Genomic DNA, 24,315 nt, shown 5'->3' with positions numbered 1-24,315 from the left:
AAAAAGAAAAGAGCATGTAATTTGTTTTTTTGTTAACTACTAGGTCGAATGATGAAATTTTATTCAATATTCTGCAGTGTATTTTTGTTCATACTAAAAAATGTGAATATTACCTCTTTTTTTTTATTGTTCAAACAACTCTTGAAATTCACTGCAGCTACAAAATCTGTATCAAAATCTATTTATGACAACATTTTGATATTTATCCTGCAATCACTGTTTATATATTGGCAAGTTAATTACTATAGTCCGTCCCATTATTTTTCAAACATGCTTTTTGTCAATAATTTCAGTTTGATTTGATGTAAGAAGAAAAGCAAAAGTGTTTTGGAAATAATTAAAAAAATATATACTATTTTTGTGTGCAATTTACAAATCAATTGGCTCAGTCATAAATAGCTTGTAGTAAATTCCATAGTATGAAAAAAGGCGTTCCCTGTGGGATGGACTATAGATAAATTAATATATTTTTGGTCACTGACAAAAAAATGCTGTATTGTTCAATGTTTTTTTAATTATTTTTTTTTTAATTATTATTTTTATTATTATTATTATTATTTTTTTTTATTATTATTATTATTATTATTATTATTATTATTATTATTATTATTTTTTTATTATTATTATTATTTTTTTTATCTCACTGCCTCCTTTCCTTTCTCTCCTTTGACTTCTATCTCATTTCTTCCCGATCTGGCATCTCCTCTTATTTTTCAACTTCTTTTGCTGTCCACCTCCACACCCCAGTCCTTGTCTCTCCTACCACAACAGGTGCTGTTCAATGTTATTTATTATTTTATTTCCAGTCAGTGTATTTGATTTTTAAGAAAAACATTTTGTAGACCGTTTTTATTTTTAAAATAAAAATACTTTTTTTTTTTTTAAAGAATTGTTTAGTTTTGGTGTATTGATATTGTAGGTGCCTAGACATTCAAACTCTGAAAAACAATACAATTGTAAAATAAAACGGTTCATGTAATTTATTTTCCATGTGTAGGATTGCAGGATAAATGAAATATCAACCTACTGTCTTAAGATATCGGGTTTATCCTGCTCAGGCCATTCCAACCGTTGCCGGATCAAGCCAATTAAGCCAATTATTCTCTATATATCATTATTATTTGTATTAAAGGGACATTCCCGAGTTTGCTGCATTGTAAGATGTTTTTCGACTAATAAAATATTTCTACGATTAAACTTACATATTAAATATATTTTCTTGTTTAGAATATCAGTGTGCGTATATTCAATGTGTTTCTGGTCGTCTTAATATTTGCAAGAAACCCAAACTGGATTTTGTCTTCAAATAACTTTGGAAGTACGAAAAAAAAAATATATATATATATTTGATATGTAATTACAGTCGTCAAAAAGTCTGTTAGTCGATAACATCTTACAAATTGCAGCAAATTAGGAATGTCCCTTTAAATTGCTATTGCCAAATGATTAGAATTTCAAGGGGTGCTTATTTGTATGAAAAATGATACAGAATCTTTCACTCTCTCCCTCTCTGTCTCTCTCTCTCTCTGTCTCTCTCTCTCTCTCTCTCTCTCTCTCTCAGAAACATGAACCAAAAGCTATATTTTCTCGGCTTCTTACTTATTTGTTCTCCTGTTTTCTTCAACAGCTGATTGTTTCTACACCACAGGTACCAACCCCTCATGTAATGCATGTGCATGAGTCGGGCCAGCATGCTTTGGCCGTAATTGGTGGTGGTCGGCATACTAACCGTGACAGCCTAGTAACAAAGGGAAGTAACTCACATAGATCTCTCATTGTCGGAGGTGGAAACGCTAACCTCTTGAATAAGGGCCATAATTCTATGTCTGTCGGAACTGGGGTGGTAAATTATAAAGCGTATGGAATTCGAGAAATAAAAAGTTCACATGATCTAAGTAATGCTATAATCAATAAAAACAAGAGCCAGATTAATGGAACTCATTCGGATGATGATGATTTCGAGGAGATCCTTTCGAAAGTTGATTTCGATGATGATCGGCATACTGAAAAGCCTGTAAAACACAGAGGTAGTCGTCGCAAGTTGAAAACAGTCAGTACCGGAGCGCTGGATAAGATATCTGGACCGGACGGGGGTACGTGGGTGAAGCCGTCCTTTGTCCACATGTCTCTGCCCGGCTCGGACAGATTGTTCGGACACATGATGACCGCCAATGCAAACGTCAGTGACGATCCACTGGAAATCGCAGAAGTCGATGAGTCTACGGATCTATAGTTATACATCTTATACATCTTATGCAGACTGTGCTTTTATTAAGAGAAGAAAAACTCTGAAATTTTAATACTATGAACAAAAAATAATTTATAATATATATTTTTTACACAACATGTAAGCCACCCCCCCCATCTTCGCAAAAAAAACTATTTAAAAAAACTGCCATTGATTTATGTTATTACAGTGCGCAAGCCATTAAATTTTTTTTAGAAAAAAGATCACTATTGTCTATGACAGTCACTGCTTACACCCTTGTTTTGGTTTTGTACACAATAAATATAACATTTTACCGTAATTTTACTTGAAATTCATATTTTGTAAATAGTAAAAAAAAAATAATCACAATATTTTTCTTAAAACACAGGTGCATTAATAAAGTTCAAAGAAAAACAATTCAAATAGCAGTTTTGCATTGGAATTTTCCCAGCGTTCTTAAAACAGAAACGTCATGCACCCAGTTTATTGTTATTGTAAAGAGATGCAAAGTGACCTCATTAGAATATTAACATCATTCAAATTCAAAATTGTGTGTTCTCCACATTAAAATAAGAACTGGTTTATTAACCTTGACCCCTGTGAAAATAGTTACGAGAGCAGACAACACAGTTCACATGTTTTTATTTTTCATAATTTTAGCAAAAAATATTAAGTTTAAATAAAGTTTAATAGATGAAAGAAATAAAAGGTACCTTTTGTCAAATATATCATATCAAAACATTACAGTTGGATATGTTATATTTATTGTGTATGGTGCAAAAACCTTAAATTATATTATTTATTTGTTACTGTCTAACCGGAGGGGAGTATAGGTTTTGTTACCATTTGTCTTGTCTGTCCGACATAAAGTTTTCTTGACTTTTTTTCCCCAGTGCCTTGATATTAAAGAGAAATTTTGTGTATAGCTTTGTTATGTACTTTCTTGTCAATTCTCTAATTGTTTGTAGTTATGGCCCTTGAACTTAGGAGATATGAAAAATCTGCGTATTGCTTTAGCAGTACTCTCAGAATGCTGGTTTATGTTATGAATGTAGTTAAAAATAGTGCTGTAGTTATTATATTAACATGGGTATTGATATCACATCATGGTTTTAAAATATGGTTGTATCATCGTTGATTTTTAGAATTTTCATGTTTTCAGCAACTGAAAAGTTTTATTTGTTTGGTTTTACCCATCTCTGTATTCTAGTAATTAATACACAGTTTTGTTTGTTAGACATTTGTGTTTACATTCAGGCATTAATGTCAATAGCGTTAGTTCATTTTTGACAAAATTCTCAAATTTACTAAGTTTTGTTTCTATAGAAAGTCTTCCGACGCCATATAACCGTAAATAAAATGTTTTAAGTGCATCATTAAATAAAACTACATCAAAGGCCGTGGTATATGCTATCCTGTCTATGGAATGGTGCATATAAAAGATCCCTTGTTGCTAATCGAAAAGTAGCCCATGAAGTGGTGACAGCGGGTTTCCTCCCTCAATATCTGTGTGGTCCTTAACCATATGTCCGATGCCATATAACGGTAAATAAAATGTTTGAGTGCATCGTTAAATAAACCGCTTCCTTTATTTTTCTATAGAAAGTCTTTGTAATTTGATACTATTTTGGTGCATCAGGGTATTTAATAGTAAAATCATGTGAATTGTAATCATAATACGACATGCGTAACCTGTTGGTTGTTAGTCTCGTATATCATGGTAACCTGTACATATTTCATTACAAGTATGTATGTATGTGTGTGTGTGCATTCTACATGCTGGTAGGTACTTGTTTCGGATCCCAGTCGAGGCATGGGATTTTTAAACCAGATACCGACTCCAAATCCTGTGTGAGTACTCCGCAAGGCTCAATGGGTAGGTGTAAACCACTTGCACCGACCAGTGATCCATAACTGGTTCAACAAAGGCTGTAGTTTGTGCTATCCTGCCTGTGGGAAGTGCAAATAAAAGATCCCTTGCTGCCTGTCGTAAAAGAGTAGCCTATGTGGCGACAGCGGGTTTCCTCCAAAAAACTGTCTGAATGACCATATGTTTGACGTCCAATATCCGATGAAAAGATAAAAAATCAATGTGCTCTAGTGGTATCGTTAAATAAAACAAACCTTACTTTGTATGTAAGTATGTGTGTGCATTCGTGCTTACTAGTCAGATACAGACGGCAGTCATAAACGTAAAAACTGAGATACGTAGTCAATTTTTATTGTTATTTTTATTTATCTTCAGTATAAAACGTTTTTTTATCTAAACTTGTTTGTGTGACCCCAAGTGACATACTTGCTGTATATTCCTCCTGTCCCGAGTCAGGCCCCTGATCGTATCAGAGGTCGGATTCGTGATAGGCGTGTTCGAAAGCCTAGTGCACATTATGAGCACGTTAAACTAGTTAAACAGTACCAAATGCTGTAGATTTACTGTTTGTTTGTTTATTTATTTTAAGTTTAAAACACATTTTTGTTGTGCTTAAAATAGAACAATAGAAAGTAAGAAATAAGCATGTCTACTTACATGTACTTCTAGTTTTAATAGCATTTATTGTTGTAAACCTATTACCGGTACTCGGTGCTTTATTTGATTTGTAATACTCGCTAAATAGTTTATAAACTGGTATTATCACATCACAGTTTTAATCGGTTTTTGTGTACTGGTACATACTGTATCTCAGTAAATAAAGCTCAAAAGTTGATAACACAAATGGGGTATGATTAAAATGGATTTTTTTTCATTGAGATCTTTTAAAACTACAAAAAAAATACATGTGTAACTTTAAGTGGATGGCATAAAATATAATATAAAAAATTATTTTTAGATATTTAAAAAAAAAATAAAAAAAAATATTAATGACATTACTATAAAGCTGGATTACAAAATGGAACAACCGTCTGTAAAAAAATTTAATAATAATAAAAAAAAAAATCATAATAACGTCTCTAAGTACAACGTATTACAAAATGTTTCAATTACAAAAAAAATTTCATTGTACCCTATAAATACATGAATAAGATAAAGTGTGATGTATTTTATACAGAGTTATGGGTATGCATGCGTTAACATTTTTTTTTTTTTTTTTTAATGGAAGTAGTTTTTAACAGAAAATCAAAACGGTTGTGGGTCATGGTAGAAGTACGAAACATGTATATAACAAAATGTATGTAACAAAATATATATATAACAAAATGTATATAACAAAACATTTAATGAATTAACTTACTTCTTTAACTTATTTTACACGCTTAATTTTTTTCACATCTTTATTTTGACTTATTTAAAGTTTTTGTGACGATATAATTTTTGTTTTGTCTCTTTTTATATTTTCCAGTGAGGAGGTAAACAACTTGTTTTGTTTTGTCTTCGTAACGTGGTCACAATAATTAGTTCTCTTTTGTGCTTTTCATGCTTCGTTTATCTGTTCTTGAATTAAATTCGTTCTTTTCTGTTTCATCTACCCAGGACTAGCTCTGGCAATTGCCAAATTCGCCAGTTGCGAATTTTAAAAATATTTGGCAAATTTTATTTTGATTTGGCGAAATAATTGAATGTAATAAATTGCTATTTTGTTTGAAAATAACTGGGTTTCTTCAGTTTTTGAAGTTTAACAGATAACGTGGCGAAATTTTCTGCTCGGTCAGAACTAGCCCTGTTAAAACGGAAATTGCGTAAACAAAACAATCATTCTTACAAATTGTTTAAGAGGTCCAATGAAGGTTAGAATAGGTTTTTCATGTTTGAAAAAACATGTGCGTCTTTAGGCTTTGGTTCACGGGTGTTTGGGTCTTGGTTGGGGTTTCTAGATGTATGATTAGTAACAGTCGCTTCATATATATATATATATATTTCTTGCTCACTGGACAGGGTTATTCAGCTTTTGCACAGTGCTAGAAGAATCTGTCTGACCTGAGGGCTAGATGATTTCTACATACATGTGACGTCATAACTTATGTTTTATCTCGATTGGCGTCGTAACTCAGGTTTTCAAAATTCTATTTGCCATTTCACGTTGTATCATGGTTTTCAAAATATTGAAACAAATTAATATTTTCAACTTTATAGTTATTGTTAAGTTGTTGCATTTTTATGTCGTTGCATAAGTTGGACTATATTTTTCAATTTTGGTTAAATGAGTTTTATTGTTTGTAGGTGAAATGTTTACAAATTGTTCTACAATAAACAAAAAATCGCTTACAAAATTAATGTTTTGTTACTGAAATTAAATGGGGAAGAAAAAGAATCAATGACCGTTGTGCGGTATAGATACGGCAATTCGGTATAGATACGGCAATTTGGATAGATACGGCAATTCGGTATAGATAAGGCAATTCCAACCCTCAGGACAAAATGTTTTTTGTAAGGGCCTTGGTAAACCTCTGCCCTCACAAAAAACAACGGTGATAGATTCTATTAATATAGACACGCAATATAGCTTAGCGTGTATGAGTATTCTGTCGACTGGTACTGATCAAACACCAAAAAACTCCAAACAGAACCCGAACGCTCTTGCATTGGTGCTGTAAATGGACTGTGTGTAGAAATATCTGGACCCATATTCACGAAAAGGTGTAAAGTTACGTCTATGACTAGCACTTGCGTCTGCTGTAGATTTACGTTTACGTGCAAGAGGCACCTTATTCTCAAAGACGGTTGTAAATGTAAACATAACTTAGTTGGACGTAAATCTACGATTGTAAATCTCTCACTGAAGAAATTGAAAAAACAAACATTAAAAAACGATGGCTACCGGGTAAATAAGAAATGCGCAAAACGCAGTTTCATTTGTCATCTGCTAACAATAACACGGCAAACCATGGCATTTTGGTATTGGTGAGGATCCGTGGGCTTTCGCCATCGCGAACTGCTTCAATTATTACGTCCAGCGTTAGTTGTAACCCGAGACTCTCTTATATTTACGCCCAACGTTACAAGTAACTTATGTTTACGTTGTTTCGTGAATAGCTGTTCAGTCGTAGATTTACGTTTACATGTAGAACTAGACTTACGATGTTTTGTGAATATGGGTCCTGGTCTCTATATATTGGAAACATGAAGTCGTTTCAAACTTCACGAGTCAAGACTAGAAGAAAGCAATATCACTTACAGAATAGTTCAACCAAGACTGGTTTTAAGTAGCTAGCTCAGCCTCCATTGAAAGTACTGTTTGTCAATTATTTCAGTTTAGCTTCACACACAGAAAAGGAAACAAGTTATAATTTATGCTAGTGTTTTTAACTAGAGTAAGGAAATAACACTTCTCATTTCCAAGCATACCAAGACACTGAATAAAAGCAGTAGTTTAGGCATCTGCATTCTCATTGACTTTCAACAAATACAGTTGCATATATTTCTTTTTTACTAACACCTTCATTTATTGTACAACATTCTGATAGTTTTTGCAGTTGCTGGAGACTATTTTGATAGGGTGGATTGAGAGTAATGAATTTTAGTTATATTCTGTTAGGGGTTCTGAATTTTTTCCTTTTTTAGTTTTTGGGTGGGTTTTTATTGTTGTTGTTGGGGTGTTTTTTGGGGGGTGGGTGGGTGTTTTTTTACGTTAATTTAATTATTTGCATTTGGGTTCAAGTTATTGATGTTAACTCTGTTTTAAAAAAACACCTCAAGTACTAGGTGAAATTCCTATGAAGGTATAGGTAATTGTTTCTATAGCACACCTGCCCAAGTGGCTACTTACACCTTTCACCAATTTATGGTTGGTGAATGCTTGTAATTTTTACATACATGTAATATCAAATTATTTTATTTTATTTTGTAGTAATTGATTTTTTAAAAACATTTTTACCTCCATGCCCCAATTTTTTTTTCTTATTTACCAGCAATTCATCTGTTGTCAGATAAAGCTTAACCTCTACAACTTTCTCATATAATTTTTATTAAAAACTTGATACATGTGGTAAAACAACTAGTAAACAGTGAACCCAGCCACCCACACACCATAGAGCTGGGTGGTATTGACAGTTCACGTTCGGTATCTGTATTTTGGGAGTAATTTACCTTGTATCGGTACGGTCTTCGGTATTGGAACAATACCCCAGGGCTCAAAACGGCCTGTGGCCAGGTCACCAGTACGACCAATGTCCCATTTGAGCAACTTTAATATTAAAACATAATGGCCGCCGTTAGTCGCCCAAATAATATTATCCTCTTTAGAGCTATAACATATGAGCCACTTTTAATATTTGTATTCCACATTAAAATCTTGCTCGTGTTTCGCTTACCATAATTTGCTAACATCCATTAATTTTTGGGCCACCATATTTTTGGATGCGTTTTGAACCCTGAAGCCGATACCTATATCAAGTATGCCTGGCTCTAAACGCAAGCCTGCATAATACTCATACATATATATATATTATTTCTTCATCCAATTTGACATGCTGGATTTTCAGTGTTAAATTTCTTCCAACTTTTGTTGTGAATTTGACGCCCACAGGAGTACTTCAAGGCATACTGTCACAGATTACTGACCTATTTCATGGCCTATAACAAAGTATTACTTAAAGGAAACATGTCACGTAAACCATATTTGGCACCAACCATGTACAATTAATTATAAATTGAATCACCTAAAAAAAAAATTTATAAAAAATTAATTACTTAAAATATCTCCATAAAAGAACCCCAGATACGAGCTCTTAGCGGAAATTGCCGATCTTTAATGAGCAGGGCAATCACGAGGTCCGTGACGTCAGAGACGCGTCGCTTGATCTGAAGCCTTACACTTAAAAGCATTAGTCCGTACCACTCATAAAGAATCTAAGACTTGCACAGCTTACCAAAACAATGAGTGTTCGTTCGCAAAACGTTTTGCCGTATAAATATGAGCTGTTAGTAAATGAAGAAAGACGCACATTTACTTACAACAGTGATACTGAAGAAAAAACGGATAGCGAGTCGGAGGGTGGAGAAACTGATGGTGCCAGACCAGACCGGTCGACCAATTTACAGCCCGGAGCCCGAAAGCAACCCGGAGACAAAACCAAAACTCGGATGCTAATGCCGAGGTGTATACTGTTCATATTTAGCATAAAGATACACCTCGATATGATGTATTTAAATATGTAAAAAATATAAATGTAGGACAAACATTTTTGGTTTTTTTTTAAAAGAAAATGTCGCATTTTTTTATGTTCGGGCTGTACATAATGAAATCTGTATGCACAGTGTAAACAAACGCTCTAATTTACGACAAGGCGCTTCACTTTCATTAACCTGGCTTGTAAAACAACATAAATGACTTGAGAGTATAATCAACTTTTAAACTAAATATATTTCTATTTGCATCAATAGAACGAAATGGGGTTATAGTATTTTTCTCTCATAAAAAAAGTAGCATATTATTAGGCCTATTGGTAGGGTGCGTTAGAGTAAAAACGACCACTCACGATACCCAAGTGATAATTTTTCTTTTCTTTGGTACTACGTAATTGGTCAGTTTTGTAATTTTAGATGGGAAAGTCTACTTAATCGAGGGTTTTTACAGCATTATTTACAGTAATGAAGCAGGGCGGCTGATAATAATGTCTATTAACATTGTACTATAGTCGCGACAGGTTACGCCACAATACCCTGTGATCTTAAAAAAAACTGGCACGTATTTTGTACGTATGTCTAGACCGTGGTAATCACTTACCTGGTCGATACCCTGCAATATACACCTGCCAATCAGGAATCACATGTGCAGGCCACGGAAAGAAAGGACCAATTAACTAAAACAACACTCCGATTCTCAAGTCAGCCCGTGGATGAAACATAATAGTTTATTTCGACACCGACAGTAGTGGGTTTTTTTGTATTGAACTTCGTGTTGCTTTGGAGCTTCGGGCGATGAGGAACGTTTTTTTGTGACGTATTCCGCCCGAAGATTAAAAACATTATTTAAAATTAATCTCAGTTTGGCCAGCGATGAAGTTAGACGTGGTTTCATGCGCTCTCAACTTACCCCCCCACCTGGGGGGACTGATCGCTAGTTATGGATCGCTGTTGGAGTACCGCGTCGCGTACACCGGGTCACGGGCAACCGTGACCTTGGTGTATGGCGACGCGGCTACAGCCAAGAGGAAGGGAACTAGGAAGAGGAAACGTGCGCCAGGGGCGGCTCAGGCGGGGACAAAGCTGGCGGCTCAACCGCCAGTGGCGGTCCCGTCTGCGTCGCCGCCCCCACCACGACCAAACCGGACGGATCGACGGGAGGCGACTCGCCAACCAGCCGGACCGACTGTTCAGATGCGGGAAGTGGAGCAGCCAACCAGCACCGCACCGCGACCAGCGTCACCTGTTCCCCGCTCGTCGTTCGTCTGCGTCGAGACCCCCACCCACGGGGGACTCCGCGACGGCGACTCTGGATGTTGGGGCTGTCAAGAGGAAGGCCGTGACCCCCCCGGAGGACCAACCAGCCAAGACGCGGCCTTCTACTTCCTCTTCGGGTGACTGGAGAGTGGCAGCGCGGAAAATCAAAGGCCAGTACTCTAAGTACTTGGTGGGAGACGTCACGGACCCCGACAGACTGCCAGGCGGGGTCTACGAAGAAAACTTCAAGACGTTTCCCGATGGCCACCAGGTCGCCATCCACACGGTCAAACTACGGGGAGTGGAAGCTATAGTAGTGACGTCGCGCCGGAATGATCTTTACCGACAGGGATTCCTCAGCCATGACATGGATAACAACACCATCCACAGAATCATGAAGATCGTCACCGGCGCCCAGTACCCACAGATGGTCCACTGCCTTAACACCCACAGCTACAGGAGACTGGTGCCTCACTTTGAGGAGAGGAACAACATCACCTCCCCGTAGATGCTGTGCACCCAAACGGCCTTAACGAGGCCACTCGCGTGGACATATCGATCGGACTTTAAACTTTTAGATCTGCGTTCAAAATTTTATGTCGAAATTACTTTTTTTTTTTTTAAATATTATTAAATAGTCCGATCCCTCTTCTTTCTCTCTATTTAATTTTGGACTGTCCTTCTAAAATGCTCCAAATTATATAAATATTCGACCGAGCAGTCAATTCTTTTTTATTTTTGGCTTGTAACCTTTTTATTTTTTTATCTATTAACTTCTTTACTAATTGCTATTTTCAAAATTCTGCCCAGTTTCTACCACCCCCCCCCCCCCCCCCCCCCCCCTCCATCCCGAGTCAGGCCACCGATCTTATCGGAGGTCGGACTCGGGATGGGCGTGTTCGAAACCCTAGTGGTATATGGGCACGTTAAACTAGTTATCATCATCATTTAAAATTATTATTGTTTTCTACACGTTTTTTTAAAAACATATTTAAATACATCGTACTGAGATGTATCCTCATGCCAATTCGCATGTTTGTATATGCCATATTTAATTACTTATTGACGTTTCCTTCTTCGGACGGTGAATACAGATTTTGTTATGTAGGCCTACAGCCCTAACATGAAAAATCTTCTTTTTTTCCAAAAAACATAAATTAATAAAAAATTCTACATTTTTGTTTTAACATATATAAATACATCATGCTGAGGTGTATCTTTGTGCCAAATATGTACAATGTACACCTCGGCATTCGCAACCGAGTACTGTTTTTGTCTCCGGGTAACGTTCGGGCTCCGGGCTGTACTGACACCAAAGTACTATGCGGTGTTGGTGTCCAATCTTTTCTTTTGCGATAAAATACACGCGTCTTTCTTCGGATACAATCCTTTGGAAAACCATAAAAAGACAATCCCGATCGTTTAAACTGTTTATTTTTACACCCAAAGGCCGCGCAGTACGGCACTGTTGGACTGAAAAGATCGTAAGCCCCTTACTCCATATATAAACAGTTAACAACAATGGAAGAGTACAGCGGCTCTGACGTCACTTCCCTTTTTTTCCGAACGCTCACGAAGAAATATGCATAAATCGTACTTTGATACTGATTAGCGTAATTTCTTCATTTTAAGTTAACTACACGTATTTTATTGTTATAAAGTTATTTGTATATTATTTTTATATCATTTTTCTTTTAAAATGAGCTATAATATGGTCTCGTGTCATGTTTCCTTTAAAAAAAAAATATATATTTGATTTGTCCCTAAACCTGACGCCATATAACCGTAAAAAAATGTGTTGAGTGCGTTAAATAAAACCTTTCTTTCTTTGTCCCTAAACATACTTTATTCAACCATCTACGTAACCACCATACTCCACTTATTAATGATATTTTGTAAAAATAATTAAATTATGGCAATGGTCCATAATTCAAAAACTAACATTGCTGAGAGGGTTGACATGGATTTCACTCCATCATGGTGTAGTTAAAGTGATGCAATAGTTAGATTTGGTCTGTAAAAATTAATGTAATTTTTATTTATTATTCATTAAAAGAGAAATAAGGTTCTTAAATCTGTGACAGTATGCCTTTAATAGCAAGAATAATTTTCAATACTGAAATTTCAGTATTTCAATGTTTGCTTGGTACGGTAAATAAGTACTGACACGATACAGATAGTGAACAGTATATATGTAGGGTACACCACTCAGCTCTACTTCTGTGTTGATCCGATGTTGAAATAATGCACACCAAATTGCCATGTTATGAGCTGAAGTGTCGACAGGGAAGTCCTCTTTCTTTTTTTTTTGTCTTGTAACATACAAATTGAAAATTCTATGCATTGTGATTCAGCCTGTTTCATCTATAGTCGCAGTGTGTATGAGTGCGTTTATTGTAAAATGTGTTTTTCATGTTCTGTTGCTTTCACAAAGTTCATGTTACAGTTATGGTAAAATACACGTGCATGTGCACTACATACAATGTAAATTATGATGTCACTTGCATGTGTTTTTGTGTGTTAGAACTTGATAACATGTTATATACAGTAGAATCTCATTGGCTGGAACACTGTCGGTGCATCAAAGTCTGTTCGACCCATCGGGTAGTTCAAACCATGCATTCGGCCGTTGTCGAGTGCTTCTGTAACACAAAAATCAATCGGACAACCTCGCATATTTCCGTAAAACTAACTTGGGCGAGATGGTCCGATTGACTCGTGAGTAACGAAGTTGCTGTCAAATGTCGGATGAGATACATATTTGTAACAATTATTTATCACCGTTAAATAAACAAATAACAAACACACTGGTAGTTTGTATTTATAAATATTTATTAATTTAAAAAATCGTTCTTTATTATGCTGTTGTAGAATCTTTTGCGACACATTAACAATGTTGAGAAGCACAGGCGGAGGCCCTTTACCTGTTATTGTTGCAATCACTACATTACATTGATCTCTCCTGTATTTCAAGTTAAAAACAAAATATGCCGACGCTCATGTGTAGAGTAGCGATAAAAATTATTAAAGTAAACCGGCGATGCCTGCCTAGGCTCACCAATTGATTGGTGTTACATGCAAGGTTCATTCAGCTGACGATTATTGTAGTACAGTTGCCGATAAGTGCTAAATCAACATGATAAGCCGGCATGTGATCTAGGATTAATTCGTTCCACTTCCGAATTTATAATAACTTACTTTGTGACTGACGTGAAAGGGTTGATTCGGATAGAATTAGTCGTTCGAGCTAAATATGTTTAGTTTTACAGTTCGGACCAATAAACTGGTTCGAGAGAAAGCTTCTGGTCGACCCCAAGGGTATTCGACCAATCAGCACCAAAATAAAAGGGTTTAATAGAGAGAAAAATTGGGACATTGTTCTTGATTAGAGAATACCGGTAGGTTCGACCATTGGGCGTTCGAGCCAATGAGGTTCTACTGTGTGTGTGTGTGTATATATATATAATTTAGAAAATAACTAACGAGCCTTTAGCGAGGGTTTTACAACATTCATTCACGAGGGACAGATAATTCACAATTCCTCGTAGCGAGTTGGTTATTCTCTTTATTACCCATTGTCAATTTTAACTGATTTTTAATGTAAACATTCCTCTGGAGTTTTACAACATCAGCCATTACATGATATAATCTTACGCGCATTACATGACGTAATGTAAGTGACGTTATAGCACAGCCAAATGTTTACAGTACAAAATAATACAACTGTATTTGCATTTGAAAATAATTATTTTTATATATTATTAAAGCCGCTGCTTATGAAAATATACCATTTCATGTTTACGAAACAAATGAGTCCATTTGTTTTTGTAAATCTTTGTAGATCGTATAACGTATGTGTAATCTGACTCATGAATGAAAAAATTATATGAATGAAAGTGAACTTCCGGCCATGGCAAGCAACCAACCAAACGTCGTGATTTTAAAGCCAGCCAATCAGTGGCTGTAGAAGCAATCTGCACACTGTGCAGAGATCGAAAAAATATTACCCCATATATTTGAGCCCATATGGGTAATAAATATATATATATATATATATATCATGTCAAGCTATCTGCCAGAAAATATTTCGAGTGTACGTAATAAAAGAAAACGAATCATAAGTGGTTCTGAGTTTGAAATCTGTTGAAATTGGACACTGCATTTTATGTACTTTAATAAAATTTCAAACAGAAGTTCCCTATTTTATTATATAACATTTAGTGAAATATCTTAAAATATCAGTGAAATAAAAGTGTTATCAGTCACTCGGTGACGATAATACATTTTAGAGTAAAAATTTCACTATTTCACTCTAAAATGTGTTATTCACTGTAGAAAGTGTTATCTTCACTGTAAGAAAGCTGGAACTATTTTGCTGCTGGCATTTTAAAAATAATGGTAAATTGCCAAAAGTTATATAATAAATAGAAAATATCATAGTTTTTGTCAAATATGATTTATATCTCATCTCATGAAGTTTGCAATCATATCACACTCGTCATGCAAGTGCCACTTGTGAGATATGACTGCAAACTTCAGTTGATGAGATAAATCATATTTGACAAAAAACATGAAATATCCTCTATACATGTGTATATCTACACAAAAAAAGGGTTAAATGTATCAATAAAGTTTCAAGATTTTAAGGTACATAATTTTACCTTTTGTACCCTCTGGCAGAAACCGTGTATGCTCATGAAGTAAAATTAGCACAATATATTACAAGTTAACTATTGTTTTGGATGGGGTTTTTAAGGGGTTTTTCTTCATATAATTATAGTACTTTTCAGCATTAAATTAGCTTATTCTATTTATTAGTAGATTTATATCATGTGTCATGTCATGTCATAGGGGTTTACGTGCTTACGTGCACATTCAGAACAAGCTGTTGTAGCACATGCCTGTCATGGGCACAAGAGCTGGCCTTGGCCGGCTCCTCTGTCCATAACAGGAAAGGTGGGGGGAGGGGAGAGGAGGGACCGCCTGCACTGGCAGGTGCAAGGGAGCACCAGCAGCCCGATCAAATCGGTAGCGGGCGGGTGGGGGTGGTGGTGGTGCTATGGAATTTGAATGGAGCAGTTAAATGCCAAAGAGAAAAGGGTGCGCAATTTTGATTGAGGGAATTTGGCACAATTTTGAACGGTCGGTCGAAAGGTAAATGGCCGTGCTAATATAGTTTTTGATATTAGTGAATCGAGAGTAGCTCGTTAATTTTAGACCTCTACGATGCTGTGGTGTCTCCCTAGGTTGCCCATAGGGCCCTTATAAAGGGCCTGACCACTTCTGGTCAAGGCATCACCAAGTACCAAGTTATTACCAGCAGCAAGTATTGGGGGCTTGGGTGGGGGAGGCCGATATTCTTTTGTTGAGCTTCTCCCAGATTTATATCGTTGAATATTGTAATAAATAGCACTGTATCACCAAAGAGGTAGGACGTAGCCCAGTGGTGAAGTGCTCACCTGATGTGCTATCGGTCTGGGATCAATCCCCATCGGTGGCTCATTGAGCTATTTCTCGTTTTAGCCAGTGCACCATGATTGGTACATGTATATCAAAGGCAGTGGTACATATGTGCTATCCTGTCTGTGGGATGGTGCATATGAAGATACTTTGTTACTAATGGAAAAACACTGTATGTCAAAATTACCAAGTGCTTGACTTCCAATAGCCGATGATAAATGAATCAATGTGCTCTAGTGGTGTTGTTAAATAAAAGGAGCCTTTTTTGTTTTGTATTGCCAAAACGATATCAGGATTTTGAATGCTGGGAAAAAATTAATTGTTTGCGAGTTATTTAGTGATATATTAGATTGTAGAAAGACTGATCACATCAACAGTATTCAAGGCATCGGATTTAAAGTTGGAAACGATGTTGCTTTTTATCACGGTACCAGCTGGAGTCCAAAGTGAGTTTTACACAGCTCCATGGGAAGAAATGTATTGCCACTATATACCAGTGGAAAAGATAAACCTTTAAAATAGTCTGTGCAATGTTCTTACATTTATTTACAGCTCTATGCACAATGTTTTGATTCATTTAAACATGATTTATGTGATAAGTTTTACACTTTTTAAGTTTTATTTTTAAAACATTTAGCACCATTATTTATTTACATACTTCTATTTGAGGCCAACTATTCTGTTTTGTTCACATAAAACGATTTAATATATACATATAGGGTGGGGTTTTCTTCATGTTTGTGGTTAGGTGTGGGGGGGGGGGGGGGGTTTGCTTATGTAACTTTTTCATTTTAAAAATATTCTGTTTTGATCACATAAAACAATTATTTAATATATATGCATGAGGTTTTTTTTTGGGGGGGTTTTGGGGGGGGGGGGGGTTTGCTTAAATGCATGTTACGTTTTCATTTTAATAATTATTGATCAGTAAACAAAGATTGCACTTCTTCAATAATTTGCTTTAAACCCAAGCTGTCAGTGTCATATATTTATGAATTTAATGAGGTTTTCCCTTTCTTATTGCAGACATATTTATAGGAAGACATATTGGAACAGTTGCTATGGAAATGTTCACTCTGGATTGTGATGGACCAGTCTTATCTGGTTTATGAAGCTGTGATTTTGATTTTTTCACCGGTTGTCGTCTGCCAAAAACTAAATTTGTGATCAAGCATGAGTGGAGCAAACAAAACAAGATGTAAATCTTTCAAGAAGTACATGTATGTGAAGAACAAATGATGATGATCATTATTGTATATCTTTCAAGGAGTATGTGAAGAACAAATGATGATGATCATTATTATTGTATATCTTTCAAGGAGTATGAAGAACAAATGATGATGATCATTATTATTGTAAATCTTTCAAGGAGTATGTGAAGAACAAATGATCATTATTACTATTATAAATCTTTTGGAGAATGTGAAGAACAAATTATGATTATCATTTTAAATCTTTTGGAGTATGAGAAGAATGAATGATGACGATAGTTCTTATAAATCTTTTGGAGTATGTGAAGTATGAATGAGGATTATTATAAATCTTTTGGAGTATATGAAAAACAAATGATGATTATCATCATTATTTTATCATTATTATAAATCTTTTTGGAGTATGACAAGAATGAATGATGGTGATCATTATTATTATTGTAAATTTTTGTAGTATATGAAGAACGGATCATGATGATTATCATTATTATTGTAAATCTTTTGGAGTATGTGAAGAATGAATGATCACTGAATCTTTTGGAGGATGTGAAGAATGAATGATCACTGTAAATCTTTTGGAGTATGGGAAGAACGTTTGATGATGATTATCATCATTATTATAACTTTTAGAGTATGTGAAGAACGAATGAATGATAATGATGAAGATTATTATTATAAAATTAATGATATCCTCAACGAACCACATTCTGTATATAAGTAACTGTGATTGGGAAGTCCGGTTCTGGTCCAATTTCACCAGATCTATATCAGTGAGCACTGAAATTAAAAGAGATTGTCTTGCTATGGTTGTGGCGTGATTTCCTGGCTTTTCGTCTTCATCGATCATCAAACACAGACTTGACTTGTATGTGAGGATCAACATGTATATGTAGCTGCTGACAAAACCATTTCGATGACATTTTTCATTTCTAGGCGTTGGTTTTCGTGTATAGTCAAAATATGCTCAACAAAATTCAGGGCCAAGAAATTTTTACTTACGTATTGTTAGCTGTCATTTTATGAAGTTTTGATAACTAATGATTTCTAAACATTGGGGGCGAGATATAGCCCAATGGTAAAGCGGTCTGTTTGGGATCGATCCCTGTCAGTGGACCCCTTGGGTTATTTCGTGCTCCAGCAAGTGCACCATGACTGGTATATCAAAGGCTGTGATATGCGCTATTCTGTCTGGGACGGTACATATGAAAGATCCTTTGCTGCTAATCGAAAATAGCCCATGAAGTAGAGACAGCGGGTTACCTCCCTCAATATCTGTGTGGTCCTTAACCATATTATGTCTGATGCCATATAACCGTAAGTAAAATGTGTTGAGTGCATCGTTAGACCATTTCCTTCATTGTTGCAGTAAAATATGACCTGTGATACATGCTTAAATCTTGCTCATGGTGGAAGCAGTCACTATGTAGATTGCTGTAAATTATTGTTTATATCATTAGGTTTAAGAACATACCATAACATCAACAGCTTACAACAAAACACGCTGGGGTGGGGGTTTTTAAAACCATAATTAAAGAAACTGCTGAAAGTATCTTAAGTGGCTCTTAATCTTGTTGAGTATAGAAGCGTTGGAAGTATGACAACTATTGTGATATGTGCTGGTTACATTGTCACAGTGATATGCTCACACTTCAGCGAACACAGATCACATCATTGTTGTGAAACATTCTGCCGCCAACTGACCTAGTGACCTACTTAGAGATGCAACCTCCTTTGTTGAACCTTAATGTAATGAACATAACATACATGTACCAGAGAGGGGGGAAAGAGAGGAGATGGGGGGGGGGAGAGGGAAAGAGTGTGTGTGTGTGTGTGTGTGTGTGTGTGTGTACACACACACATGCACATTTGCAATTTTGTATGTGTGCATGCATGTGTGTTTGGTATTTTCTAAGATCCATTGTCAAACTTTTTAGAGTGCATGTTTCATATGTTCATGAGATCATAATCAGTCGCACGCCCTCTAATAATCATATGTTACGTGATAGCCATCCTTGATTTCATTGGTCCTTTGTTTACAATAAATCTTTCAAATATCGAATTTGAACTCCGGGGGCCTATTTTACAAAACATCGTAAGTTTACGTCTGCGACTAGCAGTTATACTTGGGCGTACATTTACACGTGTTTGGCGTCTATTTCACGCCGAAAATTACATCATTACAGAAGATGGAGACAAAAGAAAATGACATACGTGTACTTTTAACTGTATTTGCTGTACTATAATAGTAATAAAAATGGTGGTTTAGTCATTGATTTACGTTTACGTCCAAAACTAGGCTGCTGACGTTTTGTGAAATTGGGGCCTAACTATAGTATATTTTATATTCTTTATATTCTTGGATGAACTATTTTAAATTAAAAACCATTAACCTGTCAATATAAGATACCATGTTAACACAGTTCATATACATGTATCTGGGTATGTATCGAATTGTTAACTGGAGTTTCTCAGACAAATTATATGGATGTATGGGAGGCTTCTTTTTTTCCCCCTCATTAATAAAGAAAGGATCACTAATTACACAAGTAACTAATCAATGTTTATAGATTCTTTAGCTGTCATACGCATAGCTATAAATACTCATCATCATAAGAATCATATGATCAGCATTTAGTAGTCCTGTCTAGTTTTTTTCTAAATATGTTGCTTTGTTGATGATGATGAATGTAAATGAATAATTTAAAATAAAAAGCTGTCCTATGATGCGGTCAAATGATTTCAGTTTCAGTATTGGTTTTAAAAACAAGTGTCTCTAACACTGGGCTACATGTATTCCCCCTCCCTCCCTCCCGTCCCCCATTAAAGACAATAGAGCCAAACCCGTTAAACTATTAATGAAAAAAGTAGCGGGCTTCTTCTCTTTGACATCCAGTAGCATGTAGCGAGTTTCCTCTCCAAGACTCTATATCAAAGTTACCAAATGTTTGACATCCAATAGCATGTAGCGAGTTTCCTCTTCAAGAACATATGTCAAAATTACCAATGTTTGACATCCAATAGCATGTAGCGGGTTTCCTCTCCAAGACTATATGTCAAAATTACCAAATGTTTGATATCCAGTAGCCGATGATTAAAAAAACTCAATTTGTTCTTTTGGCATCATTAAAGAAAACAAACTTTACACATTCTCTTAGCCTATTGTGCGTATGTGTGTGTGTGTGTGGGGGGGGGGGGGGGCAATGACATGAGATGGAATGCCAAGGGAACTTTGGGGAGGGTTTGAAGGGGGATCGTAAACAAATGAAAATTAATATATCATAAAATTATAACTCGCAAAATTTAGGGTGGAGGGGGCCTAGATCTGCCTGTGATATATACAAAATAATAACCTGTGCTTCAAGTAAAATCCAGTTTGGGTTACTACAAACATTAGGATGACTACAAACACATCGTATATACACAGACACTGATATATACTAAACCAGAAAATGTACTTAATATGTAAAAGTTTGTTTTGTTTAACAACACCACTAGAGCATATTGATTTATTAATTATTAACTATTGGATGTCAAACATTTAGCTATTGTGACACGTAGTCGAGGGAAAACCTGCTACATTTTTCTAACAATTTTGTTTTGTTTTTGTTATATGTGTGCTCTTTCCCCCAAACAGGATAGCACATGCCACGGCCTTGAATATACCAGCTGTGGAGCAATACTTTGGCAGCAGATTTGAGATGGTTTAGTTTTACTAGCACTGCATTATATCTTCTCATTGTTCACCATGTATAAAATGGCTTGGGTTAAACAATAGAAAAGAAAAAACTTCTAGTGTGTGTGCAACTTTATAAACAACTTGTCCATTCTGTTGTGATAGTAAAATATACTAACAACAAAAGAAATGCAAATATTAATTTTATTTATTTAATTTTATTTTAAATTATTCATAGAGAATCAAAATGTTTTTTTGTCCGTTAAAATTAACTAGGCCCTTTTTAACAGTCTATTTATCTAATAGATAAATTAATTTTATCATGTGAAAAAGTAAAAAAAAAAAAACACATTATTTTTCACATGAATAAATTATAAAAATAAATGTAAGAAAGATAGGAAAATTATTAATTAATTTAAACCATGAGCACTTTCATTATCATCAGATGATTTATACAATAAAATGTGACGCAGTCATTTCTATACCGGATTTGTGCTACAGGGTAAAACGGGTATGGCACCATACCCTAATTTCTTTGCAGATTGTTTTTTGGTGTTTTTTTTTTTACTAACCTTTGACAAAATAAATTACTCTATCATCACATATGTATAAAAATGTCTGCGTTTCTTTTGTTGTTCAGTGTATAAAACATAGCGAGCCAAGTGTCGGACACATTAGGCCATGTTCACAGATGTATGTTAAAAAAGTGGTAACAAATCATGTAATATAATTTGTATAAAATATGAGTTATGTACAAATAAACTAATTTACTTATGTTTGTGTCGGTTTTTTATTGCCTCTTAAGACGAACAATAATAATGTGACATAAGCTTTGTAACAAGCTCTGTATAAATAAATTAAGTTACTTAAAAGATCCCATTTGTTAGTTTTCTGTTGGTAATAGTAATTCACGTAGAAAGCATTGGGCAGTCATTAAATTTTTTTTTTTTAAATACTGGCTATCTTTTGTCCATTGTGGGGTGGGGGGGGGGGGGGGGGGGGGGAAACATTCATTCATTCCGATATTCCTGAGGTGACATATTTTGATACTATTAAAATGTTTTTACGCAAAATACCCATCTCTTAGTGTTATTTTAATGGGTAAATCATATTGTTGATATTAATCTTCCATGACCTAACTTAAAATTTCATGATTTTTAAGGCCTGGAAAATATTCGAAAATTAATCGACTTCACATGATCCACACATGCATGAACACTGATAGAACTATATTCTAGTATCTACCAATACAGCGTTTTCACTCTAATTTCTTATTTTTATTTTAGAAGAATTGTTCATGAATTTTTCTGCAATCGCCATTATTTGATGTGTAATGTCCCATCTCTTGTTTCAAGTCTACGGTATGACCAAAGTCCAAATTTAACCCCAAAACCAGTCCCTTTTTAAATGTGTGTATAAAACAGAACTTCTACCAGGACCTGTGCTAATAACACTCTAATCTATAATGGCTCGCTTTCCATTAATGCGATTCCGCACGTTTTATATTTATTTATTTATTTATTTTATATAAAATATGAATAAATAAAATAAAATAAATAAATACTTTTTAAGCATATCTAACACGGTATTAACAAATTTGTGTATAATCCATTTCACAAGTGGATTACTATACACAATTTTACCTCGTTTGAGTGTACTTTATGTCCGTGTTATAAATACCCGCGTTGTGGAATCGCATATATGGAAAAGATCGTATAAAAATGCACTGCAGTGTTCTCGCTGCTCCATTTAAGCGGGACGTCCCGCCACGCTATTCCATCTTGCCGTTCTCCGCCCTCCTTTATTTTCCAGCACCTATCTCCGCTATTTCCAAATGCACACTTTTTTCCACATAAAAAAAAAAAACGATCAGTCTTGCACACTAGACATCAAAGGAAACAAGCCGCGTTGTGTACGAAAAAGCAATTGACGAAACATTTACGACAGTTAAAGGGACACACCCTAGTTACGGCTAGTTGTTAACCATTACGGCGTTGTTTTTCGCTATTAAACCCATTTTTTTCACAAATAAAATTGCACTTTACTTACATTTTATTATTTAGAATACATATGTCCATTCACCTGAAGTGCTTTTTGGTAATCCTGGTAATCCTGATGTTTGTAAAACCACGAAATGCATTTTTTGTATTTCTTAAAAAGCTGCGCGCACTCGAGAAAAAACCGTTAAGCAAGTGAGGTCCAATCTATTTTTAGAGGGAATCTTCCTGTGTAAATGTCACAGACGTTGGTATACCACGTGGCCGTTATCATTTTGGTTCGGTTTGTTTTCTCGTGCACGAACATCCGATTTGTTGTCGTTTGCTTGTTGTTCATTTGTGAGATTTTTCTTCACAGTTCGTTAACATTTTCAGTAACAAAGTTCAGACAAGTAATTGTCTCAATACAAAACGTTACAAACCCTTAAAACCAATAATTTTGCTAAGTCTTACGATATCTGGAGAGGGGATACAACCAGGACAGAACAGTTGGAACATGTCCAGGTGAGGTGAAAGGAACGCACCCCAAGTCTGTGAAATTTGTCGTGACGTAGGCATTGTTGTGCTTCGAGCGACATCTACCGGTGACATCAGAATACTAAATTTCAAAATTATGTCAAGCAATTGGGACATGGGGATTCCCATGGTATTTATCGATATAAAACCTGCTTTTTCACTCCATTTGATAAAAACGTGATCTAAGTGTGTTACAGGTTTGTAGATTAACCAAATTATAATTTATTTTCGCTGGATGGAACTAGGGTGTGCGGTTTTAACAGTATTTTTAACAGCCTCTATTTTGTCCCATATCTGTATCCATTTGTATGTTTAATAGACACAATAAAAGTTATGTTTTATTTGAGCAATGAAAACACTTTTACGGTTTCGGCAATCTCCGATTGAAAAAACACCCTCACTTATTTGGCGCCAAATTTGTCACGTGATCAGAACGGTCATTCTGTCTTTTGCTTCCACTGATATTTTGTCCTCCGTTGCAGATATAAATTGGTTGTAACTGATGATTTTTACTTTCTGTCATTTCTCTTTATTCAGCTGTTCTTTGTAAAATATTGTAAACTTTTCATTTTTGGGGGATATGAACGCTTATCAAAACAACGGAAGTGGTAGTGTTTATCATTAAAATCATTTATCTTGAGTGCCAAATAATATATACACCGCCTTTACAAAAACGAAACTACTTTTTATCAGCTGGCGATAATATTTTATCACAGCGATAGATTCATTCGATGAAGATGGAAATAACAAAAAAAATGTATCCGACATTAGGGGATCACTTTACAAAGATCTTTATTGTTTTTCGTATATCTTGAAATCTTTATTAAAAATAATATTAAAACTTTGATCGGTTCAGCAAAACCGGAACTGTCCGTGAATGTCAGACCGATATCATCTTCGGTTCAGTTAAAAGACGGAGTCTGCTTGTATTT

The 24,315-nt window shown here is 35.3% G+C and overlaps 1 protein-coding gene across 6 annotated transcripts in view; it reads left to right on the top strand.

The window, feature by feature from the left end:
- Positions 1-18,380, top strand: part of LOC121373202 (phosphatidylinositol 4-phosphate 5-kinase type-1 beta-like) — an 84,917-nt gene extending 66,537 nt beyond the window's left edge. For 3 of the 6 annotated variants that reach the window (XM_041499678.1, XM_041499680.1, XM_041499676.1), the window contains 2 exons: positions 1,628-1,648; positions 17,013-18,380. In XM_041499678.1, the coding sequence (XP_041355612.1) occupies positions 1,628-1,648; positions 17,013-17,024 (33 nt within the window). In that variant the 3' untranslated portion in view covers positions 17,025-18,380. Of the gene's footprint in view, positions 1-1,627; positions 1,649-5,547; positions 5,555-17,012 lie in introns of all 6 variants that reach the window. The other 3 variants (XM_041499677.1, XM_041499681.1, XM_041499679.1) reach the window with 3 other exon arrangements.
- The last annotated feature ends 5,935 nt before the right edge of the window (positions 18,381-24,315 follow it).

This window comes from Gigantopelta aegis, chromosome 5 (assembly GCF_016097555.1).
Source record: "Gigantopelta aegis isolate Gae_Host chromosome 5, Gae_host_genome, whole genome shotgun sequence".
NCBI classification, from domain to species: Eukaryota; Metazoa; Mollusca; class Gastropoda; order Neomphalida; family Peltospiridae; genus Gigantopelta; species Gigantopelta aegis.
This window is presented reverse-complemented; position numbering and strand designations above follow the sequence as displayed.